Here is a 17,229-nt window from a genome sequence, read left to right as displayed (position 1 = left end):
CTGTGAGAGGGAAATTCTGAAGACACTTCACCATATGTGCTTGGGACAGTCAGCTAAGAGAGCTGTGTGCTAAAATTCCCACATCTCAGAAAAAATGGTCACCCCCCCTTTGTGAGAAAGTCTATAGAAAAGAAAAATCCGAGTATGTACAAGGAGTGCTTTTAGTCTCACCTGGGTGCAGTATTAACACTGAATGGTTATTGAATCTGTACAGCTGTCACTGCAGTCAGCCAGAAAAGACCTTTTTTTGCCTTCATGCCCATTGGCTTTGAAAACTATTCTATAAAAGAGAACAGTTTTGTTTCCTGAAAATAAAGGACTACCTGGTTTACTCAGGCTCTGATAAAAACAATCAAATGAAATGTTTTAAGAACTTACTTTTTAAAAAATATCACCTTGACGTGAAACTGTTCTTTTACTTTCTTTTAGGCAGATTTTAGCATTTTTAAAATTAAACACTTTGGACAGAATAAACAGTAAAAATCGTTTTTGTCTAATCTTTATTGCTGTTATATATTCTAATTTATTTTTAATTTAAATATTTGGAATCAAGAAGCAGTACAAGAAAAAAATACCAAAATCGAAATAACAATCATGTATAACTAATCAATGTTAACATTTCTTTAGTTGTATGTATCTTTATAAAAGTATTTATAGTATGCTATATAGTATTTAAAATAAATATATAGTATTTATGTAGCATTCTTATATGAAGTATTACAAATAGAGTTAAAGGTTGTCCTATTTTTTATAGCCTTTCCAAGCTGTATTCCACTCTTTCCTTTCTAGATCAAGAAACTAACATAACTGTGTGTCCTTTTCCTACATACATGTCTTCACTTAATACACAGTGTTATTTTTTATGTATTGCTTAACTTAGGTAAATGACACTATTCTTGATTTTGCATTTTGTACTTACCAATTTATTTTTTAGTTCTGGCTATGTTCATACATATTCATGAATATCTACTTTTTCAAATTGTATTCTACCAAATGATTTTACCTCAATGTATTTATATAGTCCATGTTGGTGATTTTCAAATTGGTTTCAATTTTACATTCTTACAAACATATTTCACCTGATATCATTTTGTATACCTACTGGTGCACAAATTCAGAGTGTAGTTTTTTTTTCTTAATGAAAAGTAGACATAGAATATCTGGGTTTTAGATTATATATAATTTCAAAGTGACTAGATGTGGTGGCCGTGAAAATTGGTTCTGTCTCACTAAGAAAGACAATTAACACTATCATCATGAGGACGGGAGCACGAAAGATAACAGGACATCTGGAACAGAGAGGGAGTGTGGTGTTCTAGATGCTCAGAATTGAAACTATTCTAATTTGCATCTCACTATTACTTATTAGCTGTTTGAATCTGCACAGTGACTGAACCATTTATCTTCATCTTTAAATGGGAAACAATATTATTTATCTCATAATGACTAAAAATATAACAAAGTTAGAATAGTGCCTGGAATTAAGTAAACCTTCAATAAACCAACTATTATTACGTTTGTTATTTTTATTAGTGTTTTTAAATATGTAGTTGCATTATTCTTATTATTAGTCTGAGGGTGAGAAGTGCTCCTAGCGTTTTGAACATTGTGGTAACTCTCCAGGTGTTTTAGTCCAGTTTTCTCAGCCAATGGCAGGGTTTCTCCTGAACAGCTTCCATATGGCATCACTCTCCCAGCTTCGTTATTTCCAGAAAAGGGCACACTCGTTATCAGAAAACAGCTTATCCCGTAGTTTAAAACTATCATTGGTAGGACGGTTATCCTGATTTTAAGCTAAAAACCTATGTCCCCAATATTTTCATTCACCTAAGTATTCTCTCGGGAACAAAAGAGATTACATTTACTTTCTTTTCCACATAGCTGTCTACCAAATGCTTTAACACACTATATACAACTTCTTCCTAAACCTAAAGATCTTGGGTTGCTCCAACGATTTTTGAGATATGTATTTTTAATGTATTTAAATGTGTATGTTCCAAATAACATGGTTCTAACTCACTACTCCCAACACTTTCTGCTTCAATTTTGCTCTCCTAAAATTTGGTCCAGGTGTGAAAGCAAAATAATACACAGTACAGAGGGAATGTGCAGATTAATGCAGATCAATTACTGTGACCTAGGATTGCACAGTACTTTTTAAAACAGAATTGTTACTACCATGGGACTTACTTCACTGAGTAAGTCTCATACCAGTAGGTAGGTATATAAGAAACACCTATCATTCATCAATAAAAACCAAAAGGGCTTACCTCCTTATTTATGCTTTAGAGACACATATACTTCCCGATTCTCACAAGAGTTAGAAAAATAAACTAAATAAAATTGGAAAAAACTAATTAATGAATGTGAATGTTCTAAGTAATCTCACATGCTACCTAATAAAATACCTAATTTAGAAATCCAGAAAGAAATAGGTTGGAATTCAGTTTGCTTTATTCTTCTTCTTGGAATTTACATGTAAAAATACACATCAATAAGTAGCAGTAATTCATGGTCATGTGCCACATAACCATCTTTCAGTCAGTGACCGACCACATACACTGTATCACAGTGGCCCCATGCAATTATAATGGACCTGAGAAATTCCTGTCCCCTAGTGACATCGTAGCCCTTGTAACATCATATGCAACACATTACTCATGTCTGTGGCGACGCCTGTGTATTCCACGTTGGTGTACGGTGATGCACTAGGCCTTCACATCCACTCACTGTTCACTCACCTACACACCCAGAGCAACTTCCAGTCCTGCAAGCTCCATTTGTGGTAAGCCATCTATGCAATAAACCATTTTTAACTTTTTGTACCACATTTTTACTGTAACTTTGCTATGTTTAGATACACAGATATTTACTATTGTGTACAATAACCCACATTATTCAGTAAAGTAGCATGCTGTACAGGTTTGTAGCCTAGGAGAAAAGGGCACACCATAAGCCTAGGTGTGCAGTGGGCTATGTCCTCCAGGTTTGTGTACGTGCAGCCTAGGACGTGCACACAATAAAATCACCTAATGGCACATTTCTCAGAACAAATCCCGGTAGTTAAGTGACACAGGACTGTGTTGGGAAATGCATTGCCTAAGTGCAGATGACACAAAGATTAGCTTCCTCAAAGATTTTAGTAGATGCGTTCTGCTTGATAAGGGAAAAGACCTTGCTCAAGGTATCCGTGTGTCAAAAATGATAGAGAGTTCTGCGGAGAATCTCATGAGGGGGCTAAAGCATCCTCAGCCATGGCTTGACCTTCACGCTTTCACCCGTCACCACTATTTCTCAGTAGCCATTCTCATTTAATATTAGCAAGAACTATCTTATTACTGAGAAATATGAACTAAACAAAAATAACATAATGATTCCAGTATTCAACTTTCATGTCTGTATTTATTTTGATTTAACCTAATTTGAGAAGAATTTGCTTTCCTACAGATGGAATCAGCTTCCCTGTGACCAAAAGTTTTCTGAAAAATGTGTATTTGTTGTTATACTGCTTAACAAGAACTTACTTTAATTTGCAACATAATTCAAGTCAATTATTGTTTAATTTGTTTACACTGCAGCTGACCATCACTAAATTTCCTGAAAGCATGCTCCCCCAAATTACTGCATCTCCTGCAATGATGTGCATAGGAAGAAGAAGATGGTACGGTACCAGGGAGACAGTGGGCCCGGGCCCAAGGGTCTAATTTAGTCCAGTGCCCAGTGTTAGGTAATCTAATAAAATGGATGTAGTCTAGACAACAGATCTTCAAGGGAAGAAGGCATGTGGGTAGGGAGTATACTATTCATTTCTGCCTAGGTTATGCTTGATATTAAACCACCCCCCAAATCCACTGGGTTTTCACCAAGAAAAGAGTTCATTTTCAATTATCTTTCCGGGTTCCGTGTGTTGGTGCTCCATTTCTCCTTTATTGTGATCCGGTTTGAAAGGATAACCCTCATGTGGGACATGAGAATCATCTGGCAGAGAAAATGGAAAAAAGCTGTAAAACCGTAAAATTAACAAATTTCTCCAAAAGCTATAAAAATCTATTTAGCTGTTGCTTATTTTTTGAATCTGCTCATTCTAGGAGCTGAACTAGTAATGTAGCAAAACCTGATACCAAATTGGGGAGAAATACACTCTCCTCACTAGTCACCAAGGAGGAACCGAGAGGGAAGAACAGCAAATGTGTCTGAACAAATTATAAAATCTAACACGGGGAGGAGTAGGAAAATAAGGAAAAGATTTCCTTTCTCCTGACATATATCTAAATGTCCCTGTTTCCTTATGAGATAAATTACTTTTGGAAATACTTATTGAGAAATTAAGAAAATGGAGGTACTTAATGGTTAAAAAAAGCAGTCCAAATAGATAAATCAGTCAGATACTCTGACTTCAAACTCATACTTAATACTGTGTGCAGGCATCTCAGCTGTTACTGAAGTGAGAAAGATTCCAAATTTGGCTTAAAACAAGGCAGCTGAACTGTAGCTGGCAGTGTTTTGATTCACAACTACATACGGGGTTCTTTTTCCATTTACTTTTTTCCTTACTCTTTACTCTGAGCAGATAGATCTATGCACAAAGCAAAGAGCAGAGGCTTCATTTAACTTGCTGAATGGATGTTTCAGCCGACAGCATAGAAGACATTCTTGAAAGCTGTAGCTTTAAATTTGCAAGAACACAGATCTAACGCAAGAACCTATCTTAGTACCAAAATCGTGGAAAACTGTAATACACAGGAGCAGGCTGAATAAGCTCTCAGCAGGCAATGGTCAGGACAGAGCACAGCAAGAGGGCCACATGCCCTTCCCAAATCCTTCCAAGGGATAAGCTTCCCGGGAAGAGGGGAGGAAGGAGGACCTTAGATATCTGAACTGCCTGGGTTTACCTGAAAGTGACCAAATTTCAACTAGCAATGTAGTCAGTAAGCTAGCTAGCAAAGGAAAGGTGACATTTTTCAGCGAAAATATGGGCTCAGAACAAAATGTAATTTCATCAACGTTGATATAAGTGCTGAGGCAATTTTACAACCATGTTGTATATGTCGTACCTGTTTACACCAAGTTTCAAGGAATACAATTTGCTAAAACCTAATGCCATTTTTCATTTTTCACATCTGAACTCAGAAAAGGTGAATTGTTTCTATTTGTTTCCAGTTTTGGGGAATTTCCTTTTGGAGGAGTTAACCACAAGCGCTAGGTAGTTTAGATTCCAAATCAAAGGATGATGACTAAGACCAAGAATGAAGCTCAAGGACTTACTTTGTGTGAAAGATAAGCAATTGAATTAAGAAATAGTAAAATATTTAATCTCACATTCGTTAGACAGAAATGAATGAAACAAGGGTTTGATGTAATAAAATTTAACTTTGTTTTGGAGATTTATCAGAACTTCTACATATTCTGGTTTTCAATGTCCTTTCTCATTGGGATGCTCTGTATCCTGCAACACTGCGCTCTTTTCTCACACTGTCACTAAGGAACCAACTGTGCCGGATTTGTCTCACTTGTATAGAGTTGTCTGAACTTACTGAAAGTAAGTTCATATTTTAATAAATGAGATTCTTAATGGATAAAACTAGGGTAAGCAAAGAACAAGAGGATTATTTTTATTTCTTAGACAAGAAGTAACCAAGCTCATAGTAAAAGTCTGGCATGTTATTCAAATTGTGTGGAGTTGGAATGAAAGAAATTCACAGAGAATGATGATGAATGAAAAAGAGACTATTTCATACTAGCTGAGGACTTGCACATCCAAACACTGATTAATACAAAGCAGTTTAAGACACAATGTCACATGGGCAAATTGTTGGTAAGGAAAACAATTGTAACCAAATAATCTAGACTGAGCTATATACAACAGAGTGGAAAACTAGTAATAAGTCCTCAGAAAGGAGTTCACTCTAGCCTCAGGGAGAGATCATCTGAGCTCATACACAGAGTCCATGAGCGAGAGAGCAACAGGCTGTCTTATCTTGAGAACGGTTACTGTGAGTCCCCTGTTCCTTCATCACGAGAATACACAGGTGTGTGTAAGCTACAGGGGATCACAATGGTGCATGCTTTTCATTAATGCCAAGTGCAGCTTAGACATGAAATCAACAATTTGGGGGAAAATAATTTCAGCTTGGCTGTGGCTCTTTCACATGCGGTTCTTTACGAGAAAAAGATTTCTTAAATGATTTGTGGGAATGGGAGGTTTATTACAAGGATATACGTTCTGGAGTACTCAGGAAAATTGCACTGGGTCTGAGGAAGTGCTGTTGCTATAGAGCTCAGACAGGCTCTCTCATGTCTCTTGCTCAGTGTTGCTCTTTTATTCTTTCCCTGTTTCCTCTCTCAGGAGTTACGCACAACTTTCATTCATTCTTTTCATCACTCTCTCAACTAGCTTTCTCCCTGTAATCAGCCTGCACACACACAATTATGGCCACCAGCCTTTTATCTCAGCTTTTTGGTTAAAAGCCTGGCATTTTCTATATACTTTATCTTTTCTATAGAAAAAACAAAGAATTCTGATTGGCTGAACTTATTTCTACCCGAGCAGAGCTTGTAGGTTGGCCAAAATGTAACCAATGCCCATTTCACTCCAAAAACAAGCAACTTTTAAAAATAATCTCAGCACAAAGGAAATGCTGAATGTTCTTGAGTTGCAGGTGCGAGGTAATAATTACGTGGCAAAGTTTTGCAGTTAATATGATACGAAATCCAGAACGTGGGTGAGAAAGAAGCATCGAGGAGGATCTGAGCATCTGACTCTGCAGTCAAACCACAGGACTCGAATCACAGCTCTTCAAACTTCATTCATCCTTCCTAAACCTGTCAAATAGGTATATGGAAACAATGTTCTTCAGTTAGTTATGAGAATTAAATGAGATAATCTATCTGCCAGACATGTAATAATTACTCAATAAATATTAAAAATTTACAAGAGGAAAGGTTCCTCCTCATGCAGAAGTCAGAGGAAAGAAGGAAAATTGAAGTCACAAAGAGAATCTGAGGTAGAAAAAACCAAGACACTAATGGGCTTCCTGATCAAATTACTTCAGTCTTCACTGCAAAGTAGATTCTTCCATCTGAAGCAATCTCCAGTGATGCTAGTCTGAGGTGACCATAATTTCATGTAAACCTGTTAAGAGTTAATGCCAATGATATCAACCTACACAGAGCAATGCTGAGTGAAATCTTTAAATATTTACACATTGTGGCCCTACTGGTGTGGCTCAATGGACTGAACACCGACCTGTGAACAGTGTCACCAGTTCGATTCCCAACCTGGCTGCATGCCTGGGTTGCAGGCCAGGTCCCCACTAGGGGGCATGTGAGAGGCAACCACACATTGATGTTTCTCTCACTCTCTTTCTCTTTCCCTTCCCCTCTTTCTAAAAATAAATAAATAAAAATTTAGAAACTATTTACACATTGTGTAAAATAATATAACACAAGCCATAACAATAAACATGAGAGTGGCTATTGAAAGTTTGCTCTGTGTGGAGTCCCATCTTAAGTGTTTTACATGTACTCATATGTATACACATACTTATGTGCATCATTCCATTTACTACGTATATCCAACCTAAGACCTTTTATTATCATTACTTAGGGAAACAGAAAATCAGGTACAGAGTTTAAATAACTGACCAGAGTTGCAAAGGGAGCAGCTAACTGAGGCAGGGCTCGCAGCCTGACGCTCTGCAGTAGATAATACAGTGCATTGCTTCTGCAGTCAGAGCGGGAACTTCAACAGCCCGCAGATTCTTTTCATGAATGTACTGACAATATGGATGAGATCTTTGAAGAAGATAAGAAACTGCAAAAGAAGTTGATTTCACTAAGGAACGATGCAATGATAAATACATAATGATTTAAAAATATGTAACTGGTAAGTTGTTTTTTAACTGATTACAAAAAGAATCCTGGAAAGCAAAATAAATAGTTTTTCAAAAAGGGGAATTTGAAATCCTAGTGTAAGCAGTTTCCTTTGGCAGATTCTTCCATAATAAATTTTTTTTAAAAAAGGCTTTTGAGGAGTTTGGCAGAATTATCCTAAGGAGAGCTGGAGGGACCTGACCAGGAAGCCTGGCCGTTCCCACGTGCCTGTGATCTCTGAAACTGCCTCTGAGGCTCCCCCTTGCTGCAACAGACTGCAGCGACTTTGGGCAGATTCCTGGCTGGCCCTTTCACTGCTTGCAGGATCAGATTTCATTCTCTTCATTATTCTCCACTCCTCCCATCCCCTCCCCGCTCCCCACAGTTTCCTGATCTATATAAAAAAGGAGGACAAAAGACAAATACCGTCTTCAGTACCTGCAGGTGAAAAGAAAACCATCTCAACTCTGCTTTGAAAAAATCTTATCAAGAACTTTCTTCAGAGATTTTACATGTGAGTACTTAGCAATAGACTTTCTAGCTCATGAGAAATAATGTTTGTTTATTGTTTTAGGGGGGAAATAAGTACTTACCGAGAGGTGAAGAGGGGTTGGAGAAGGACCATTGTCTGTAACCGTAAAATGGAAATTGACTCCTGTCTGGAAAATAAAGTAAATGTATATTGCAATGCAAAATTAAGTGCTCAGAAGTTTGCATTTACTTTTTAAGCAAACATATATGCAATACATGTTTTTTTAAACTATAAACAATTTTGAAGGAATGGGTTATATGTAGCCTTTTTTATAATTTTAAGCTTGTAGTGGCAATTCTTTATGAATTATCTGTCTTTTGGACTTCTGAATATATGGTTTACCTTTAAATATTATGTAGTGACATGTAAAGAAATATAATGGACTATGTAAGATCCTTATGTTTAAAGAAAACTTTTTCATTACCATTAATTAATGATATTTAAAATGAGATATAAGCCTTAGAATTCTTGTATTCTAAATTATTTTATACCAGCATTAAGAAATCTCTTTATGGAAATATTTTATAAGTCTCCAGAGACCAGAGCTCATATTCTAAGATACTTAAATAAAAATACATATAATCTCTCTACACGTAGGGTAATCATGGAAATGAAGTCAATAGACATATACCTACATGACGTACTGTCATGTCCTCATTGGTAATAACAGAGCCAGGCATTAGGGGGTAGTGTCCAGAAAGCTGAGCAGCTTTGGAAAGAAGGACAGGAAGTGAAGTTCAAAGGAGTGCTAGAAATAACTGAAAGGACACCCTTTCCTTGGAGAAATGATCTTGCCTCACAATGACAATGATACAACAAAACATATGTCAGTTCCTGCTTTGTGTCTTTAACTGCTTTTTTACAGGTACATTTGTAATGTCTAATGTAACCTTCCAGAACTGAATGTATTCCTAATATGCACAACAATTAATACTTATATTAATTTACCTAGTTGTGTGACTAGCACACCAGTTCACTTCAGATGTATTTGAATCCTCTGTCCTTCATATCTGGTTCTACTCAACTACTCAATTTTATCAACACTGAATTCTAAAGGTCTCTCACAGTTGTCCTTTTCTTTTAGTTCCACTGATGGCCCTTATTCATAATTTTAGTCTGGTCCTCTGAGACATACTAGCTGTTAATTCCATTTATAATTTTGCCTTCTCAACGTCTTTTCACAAACCCTGGAATTTATTAAAGCACAACTCACATCACACTTTTTTGCATGTGTTTTTGGTTCAGAAAATCTACTGAGTTCTCCACATCTATAACATTATTTCTCAAGATATGTTCCAAAAATATATTATAGGAATATAGTCCTTTGTCATATAAGTTTGGAAATACATTTATTTAGCAAGAGACCTTGAAGCCAATTCATCAAAGACAGGTGCCCAGCCCAAGAGCCAGTGTGACCACCTAGTTATCACGGAGCAAACATTATACTTGGTTTTAAAAGGACGATAATGGACAATCCACTTCAACTTGGATTTTGAAGAAGACACTGACAATCCATCTGTTAAATTTTCTTTAAAACAAACTGATTTTCCATGGAAGATACATTTAAATAAATGCCTAGAGCATTTTTGACTGAACTGTCACAACTTATCTTGATAGGTCTCACATAGCAAGGTTTTTTGAGGGAGATGTTTGAAAGAAACCAGGTACAAAATTGTGCTGACTGCAGGTTTAACCTATTAAGATGCTGGCATAATACATATACCAAGTCACTGATTAATCACCATTTTTGTGCTATGCATGAACTTCATTAAGCTGACTGCTGTGTTAGAAAACTTTACATAAAACATAAGAGTTGTATTACTGAACAGTTGTAAAGTTTAAATGAAAGCTTTTGCAAGTACCTTTGCAAGTGATGCTATAGTTGTTTGGTCAATAAAATATCAATCGGACAGAAAGTAAGCAAAATAGTAAAAACTATGTTTGTGTAGAAAAAATGTGGTCAATAAGTGTTAAAGTAGGAAAATATAAGTCAAACGGTAGGTAAAATACACTGATTATAATTTTAAACTGGTGGATGCTGAGATACTGACCTATTGGTTACATCCATTAATGGTTTTCAAAGTCAGCGTAGTTTCAAGCAGATCATCATGGTGTGAAGTAAGACCAGAACCACGACCCACAGCCCACCACGTGCTGTGTGTCGTCTCAGATATTATTGTCTAAGGAGGGCAACAGCAGCACTGGGGGTCAGGACCCTGACACTACACATTTCTGAGGTCCGGCTTCAAACCTGCCTTTCTAGGCCTGGATTGTTCCACCTTCTCTACAATGAATGAGTTAAAACCTTTTGACCCACACTGTCACAGCTGGCTTTGGATCCTTGCAACCAAGGAAAGTCTAAAACTACTAAAATTGAGCTAGGCCACCATATTTAAAGAGAGTAACGAACAGGATGGATTTACATACTGAGCACTCACCATGTTCTTCAGCAGACACCCCATCTCAGCCTGCTCCCTAAGCCATGGTATTGAACCACATGTGTTTTACCCTCAAAGCCTAACAGGGTTATATATCTCAAAACATCCAATGGAAACAGAAGATCGCTGAAAAATACTTTACAAAACTAAGATAAAGATTAGAAGTTGAGGTAGTAGGATCTTATACACAGACACACACCCATACATACAGGTATATTTGTGGATTCAAGTAGTTTGTGATACAATTTAGAAGGGATATAAAAACACTGCTTCTGGCTCAAATTCAGATATGTCTTAACATTTCCAAACTGTTGCAGGAAAATGAACATATAGGTTGTACATTCATAGCGATTTCAATGAAGCTGGGAGCAACATGGCATGTGTCACTTTATTACTCCCCACACCATAACGGTGTGTACTGTAGCGGTTTCACTGGGCACATGAACAGAGAGTTCTCTGACCTGTTTGGTGGAACGTCTGTCCTGCACTTGTTCACTGGTGAGAGAGCTCTTCCCGTCCCGGCTGTGCGGGGAGAGCGGCTGGCGTGCACACGCGCTCCTTCCCAGTCCCTTCCTGCAGAGCTGGGTGAGCACCACGCATTTCCGTTCACCTTCGAACGCACACACGAAATGGCCTGTCAAACACAGTATAAGGCCCTTTCCCATTACTTTTTGTTATGGCCTTTAAATCATTTTGAAACAGGAAATATCCATCTGCTGCTGAAATGGGTTTCCCTTAGAGCGTAGATGAGTTGGTTTATCCCTGAAAGTCACTTTTCTAGGAAAATTTGAATGAGATACGCCCCCAAATTGAGGGTGGAAGACCTGGGATGAAGGACCGCTGGAATGTTGGACATTTCTTTTTCAGCATCTCGGTTTGTAACCTCAGAGGACTTGGTTAGGAAAGTGGTTATACACTGGAAACCTGCATGGTTTTACGAACCAATGTCGCCACAACAAATTATTTTAAAAATAAAACAAGTGTATTGTAAGGAAACAGATGAAAATTTGGAAAACGTGTTTCTTCTTATTGTTCCCTTATTAACTTCTTTTTATTACTGTTATTCTATTACAGTTGTCCTAGTTCCCCCCCTTTTCCGTCCTCTACCCAGCCCACCCACCACTCCTACAGTCATTCCCTACGCAGTGTTTCGTTTTTAAAACAGGACCAGACCAAAGGGAAAGACAGGTCAGGAATTGAAATTTGCATTAATAAAATACTGAAAAAATGCAAGAAAAATTAAAGTATAATTATTACTAACTGAAAAAGATTAGTAGCTGTGAGGAAGATGTGCCAAATAGAATTGCATATGAAAATGGATCATAATACTTAGCTATGTTGAACAGCAATTAGCCATGTCTTTTAATTTATGCCAGTTTAATTGCTATTTTTAAGGTTGCAAAATGAATGTGTACCTGCAAATTATTAGATATATTTACTGAATGTGTATTTCATGGAATTTGTGGACAAAGATGTATGAGAATATCCATTAGAGGTAACACATGTATATTTGGAGGCATGCGTATGATTCCTACTACTCTACTGGTGATTCCACATTAACCCATATTTACTAGATGTATCTGGGTTTGTTTTTCATAGGTGCTTTGGACAATGAAGATAAAACTGATTTTGGGGGTTTCTGTATGTCTGCTGCTTACTTGTGCCTCTCTCCCTCTTAATGCTCAGAAATGTGTATGTTCCAAAACTCCAGGTAAAATGTTAGAAGCATTCTTCTTTTTAAACTAGTCAAAGCTCTCAATTGTAATCCCAATATTTCATATAGTTTTTTCCCATTGTGTAGGAAAATTAGTTTTTGTCAAAGGGACATTTTTCTTAGGAAATATATATGATGTGATGTGTCAGAACAAACAAACAAATAAAACCTTGCTCCACAAAAAGAAGTCACGTTAGCAAGGACGACTTTTCCCCCAGCCCGTAACAAAAACATTGAGTTATCTCTGGAAAATTGTGGGAGCGAAATGCTCAACGAACAACTCTGTGAACTTCGCTGTCATTCTTTGGCTGGACAAGTGTGAGAAGGAAAAGGAATCACAGATATCGGAGGTTTCAGCCATTGTCTATCCCTCACTTTCACTTTCTCTCTCTCTTTGCCTTTATATGCCAAGTAAGAAATTCCCAGATGAGTCCAGTGTGAGAACCTAGTCAAGCAGGACAGCAAAAGATCTGGCAGAAGTCAGTTCTGATTCCATAAATCTACACATCCAAAAATAAAATATTAACTGTAAAACAACAGAACAAGGAAAAGATTGTAAATTGATTACTGTTTTAGACTTATTTTCTTCTTAAAGTAATATTTTGTGGTAAACTAGTAAACTCATAGGAAACTCACATCATTGGTAATGGTGAGAGATTATGAACAAAGTGATAGCTTGTATTTGTAGGTTTGCCTATAAGGTACAAAGAGTTTCCTTAAATACATTCTTTTTGTGTATCTCTCATAGCTGTGTAAAGTGATTTCGTTCAATGCACTTTCCTTGGATAAAGACTGAATAGATACTTGTGCCTGAAATTGGTAGGTACCAGGGAAGCAATGAAGACTGACCCTGGGTTCTCAGGAATCTCAGTTTCACACAGGAGATGGGAGGGTAGGCAGGTTATTTCAGTACAAGGTATTAAATGAAGTGATGGAGGCTTGCACAGGGTGTTGCTGTTGATACACAGAGGAAGGGAGCTCATCTAAGCTTGGCAATGGGAGACCCAGGCTTGCAGAAGTGACCAGGTGGTACATGCTACATCCCTTCTTTGGGGCAGATCTGAAGATCTGCAGTGGCCAGACCCACAGCTTGAAGCCCAGCCACCCACGCAGGCCAAGGCCAGATGAGCCCAACTAACCAGTAGGTGCGAGCAAGCCCAGCTAGGGTCAATAGGGTCACTCAAATCCTACCCAGAAATGAAAAACAAAGGCTTATTGTTAGATACACAAACAAACACATACACGTAGGTATATACACATATATACACATATATGTGTGTATACATACATTTTTAAAAGATGGAACATTATTCAATAAAGTGAAAGCCATAATGTGCCTTACAAAAATGGGAATTTGGCCCTGGCTGGTGTATCTCAGTGGATTGAGCACAGGCCTGTGAATCAAAGGGTCACCAGTTTGATTCCCAATCGGGGCACAAGCGTGGGTTGTGGGCCAGATCCCCAGTAGGGGGCACACCAGAGGCCACCATGCATTGATGTTTCTCTCCCTTTCTTTCTCCTTCCCTTCCCCTCTCTATAAATATAAATAAATAAAATCTAAAAAAAAAATTGGAATTTGGTTGGAATCTGGTTATTTTCAGATGGGTTCCAGTCCCTCATTTGGTTTACTTCTCAAAAGGGATTTAATATTCTGGAGGTTGGGTAGAGAAGGAGTGTGAAGGGTAAACTAAGCCTCCACAGGGGAAAACCAGGCAACCCCATCTTGGGAAGTCAGAGGTGAACGGTCCAAGTGTTCCCAATATTCACCCAGTCCAGTCTCCCTCAGTTAGACTGAGAAATTGCACGCCAATGAAGCAAGACTTCCCTGAGACTGTTGCCACAGTCAGACAAGAAAGGACAATTAACCTACCACTAATTAGGCCAAAGTTTAGATCTCTGGATAAATCCGGACCAAACCCAGTGTTATCAGAGAAACGTTTTTATTTTAAAGCTAGACTTGAAGACGACTTAACTGACTAGCTGTGTAGTGTTATTGAGTTTGGCTGTTTGTTTTTAATGAATCTTATAATAACATGATCCCACACCTGGATCAGTTCAGTTTTGGTGATACCATTTATCACATTATGCCAAGGTCATGCTGTCATTGTATAGAATTATACTATTTAATTGAAATGGGGTACTATCATTTTATAGAAAAATGTACTAGATTTTACTGCTCCTCTTCTAAGTCAATAATAGATTATGTTTATTCAGTCCACACAGCAGGGAGGATGAAATGGAATAGAAGGGGCAGGGGCAAGTCAAGGGACATGTATAAAGGACCCATGGACAAAACAACCGGGGGAGAGGGTTGAATGTGGGAGGTGGGGGTGGGTAGGGTAGGGGAAAGCAATTGGGGGAAATGGATACAATTAAAAGTGAATAGCAATAAAATCTTTCTTAAAAGAATTAACTTCTCCAAAACACAAAAATGATAATAATAAAAACAGTAGTGATAAGCTTTAAAAATATTCCCTTAGACTGGGAGAAAGATTGGCAGAGAGTTTAGGGCAAGTCAGGTTATCTTTTCTAAGATGTGGAATCAGACAGACCTAAGCTTGAAGGTGTGGTTTGCCACGCAGCAGCTTTGCAAAATTAGATGAGTTGTATAAACTCCCTGACTCCAGTGTCCTAATCTATAAATAAGTTATATAATTTACTACATTCTTGTGGTTCTTACATCAACTGCAGAAAACATCTGACCCATTTTCTGACACAGAGGAAGTAAAGAGTACAAGTGTATGCTCTTTGTTCCCAGAGAAATGTGATCTTTCATCAGCAAGTACAGAAATACACAGATCCTGGGAAGTCGCCTTAAGCTCTGGGTTCGCAAACACATCCAGGAGAATGAGCATTCGAACAGTCACAAACACTGCATGTCCCCAGATGTTATCAGGTGCCTTCCAGCTAACATTCAGGACAGGGGACAGGAGAGTAAGATTATAATCCACAAATGGTGAGACCTAAAGTAAACACTTAATCGCAAATATGGTTATATATAGACCATATTTGTATTTATTTGGTCGCGTCACATTAAATTCCATAGTTTTGGGTAGGGAGGCTTAAAAACTGTGTTTACTCTTAGTCTAATGGAGCATGATATTTACTATTAGTTACAATCCAGGGACAGCCACACACATGATGCTTTAACATCTCCCAAATAGTGACTGAGATATTGCTAGTTTACATTGGTTCTGAGATCTCCAATCCCTTGATAACCTCAGCATTGTGTGGCATCAGCAAATTTCATCCAGTATTACCCTGAATGGATAAATCTCCAACTTGTCAAGAGTCATAAGCAAAAGTAAGTGAAGATATTTAACAAGAAATAATTGCTTTTGTCAATATTATTTAGGGTTTGTGTGCAGGTTCAGTATGATTGCTACTTGATATATCTGAGAATTGTGAGGCATGATTTTTTTGCAAGAAAGTTGAGTTTAAGACAATTGTTAAATATGTAGCCTCAAACAAAATTTGAGTGAAAATCACGTGGCTTGTAGCAGTTGGTACAGAACTTTAACTATGCGTTCTCTCTGTTAACACATTTTAGTGGGGCCTCAATTCAGAGCAAGGATTGTGTGTGCAGATTCCAAACCAATGTCCCTTTATCTGACAAAGACGGGGTATAAATTACTTGATTTGTAAGCAAAAGTATTTTAAACTGTAGGCCTAACCAAAAACAATTTATGTGTGCAGTCCTGACATTGTCCTAAAATATATTTATGTCCTCGAACAGGGCGTCAAATAAATAATAGCAAGTTCCAGAAGTAGAATTTATTAATTATACTTTTGAGCATAATTTGTCACTGTTTTCTGTTGTTTCCATGCAATATTCTCACTACTTCTTTTTGTTCAACATTGAATTGTTATATTCTTTAAGATCATTTAAAATGTCATAAGAGGAAGGAATTTTAACATAAATTAAAACAAAAAATAAATAAAAGAAACAGGAAGAAGGAATAAAAAAGGTAAAGGATGGAAGGAAGAAGGAATAAAAAAAGGAAGGACTGAAAGGAAGAAGGAATTTAGGGGGACAGGAGAAAGAAAAAGAGAGAGAGAGAGAGAAAAGAAAAAAAAGGAAGGAGAAAAAAAAGGAAGGAAAAAACAAAGTCTTCTGCTGGCTTTAAACCGGTCAGGTTAGTTCTGCTGGTCTTCCTGTCTGTGAAACGGAAGGTAGTGGTTGGAGGGATTGGTTTCACTTTTCTCCCTTCCTGAGCCACACTCTTCGCTGTTTTTCACCCTCCAGTTCAGTTCCTCGGGGTTCTTCTGCTCCCCCCTAGGCCTTTAGTTCACCAGTTGTGCTGTCCTTGAGTTGCACCAATTAGGGGCAACTCACAATCTACCTTCTTGCTCTTTGCTGGCTTAGATGCTAGGGGCTCTCGGTGCTCCTTCAGGGTAGTTCAGCCAGCAACACAATTATAGTAGGGGACTTTAACACCCCACTGTCAAAAATGGACAGATCTTCCAAACAAAATGTCAAGAAGGATACTGTGTAACTTAACAATACCCTAGATGAAATGGACTTAACTGATATATACAGAGCTATTCATCCCAAAGAAGCAATATACACATTCTTTTCAAGTGTACATGGAATATTTTCAAAGATAGACCACATGATAGGACAAAAAGCAAGCCTCAACAAATTCAAGAAGATTGAAATCATACCAAGCATT

General features: G+C 37.6%; 1 protein-coding gene across 5 annotated transcripts in view; it reads left to right on the top strand.

Moving 5' to 3' along the window:
* LOC128780253 (tissue factor pathway inhibitor) overlaps window positions 1–17,229 on the top strand; it is a 320,921-nt gene that overhangs the window by 63,381 nt on the left and 240,311 nt on the right. The window contains exons 1-2 of one of the 5 annotated variants that reach the window (XM_071220679.1): window positions 8,270–8,386; window positions 12,442–12,553. The exons of the other annotated variants lie outside the window; for them this stretch is intronic. Coding sequence (XP_071076780.1) covers window positions 12,454–12,553 — 100 coding nt within the window. The 5' untranslated portion in view covers window positions 8,270–8,386; window positions 12,442–12,453. Of the gene's footprint in view, window positions 1–8,269; window positions 8,387–12,441; window positions 12,554–17,229 lie in introns of those variants that run through there. 5 annotated transcript variants of the gene reach the window in all.

This window comes from Desmodus rotundus, chromosome 2 (assembly GCF_022682495.2).
Source record: "Desmodus rotundus isolate HL8 chromosome 2, HLdesRot8A.1, whole genome shotgun sequence".
Classification (NCBI taxonomy): Eukaryota; Metazoa; Chordata; class Mammalia; order Chiroptera; family Phyllostomidae; genus Desmodus; species Desmodus rotundus.
Note: the sequence above shows the minus strand (reverse complement) of the source record. Positions and strands in the feature narration are given on the sequence as shown.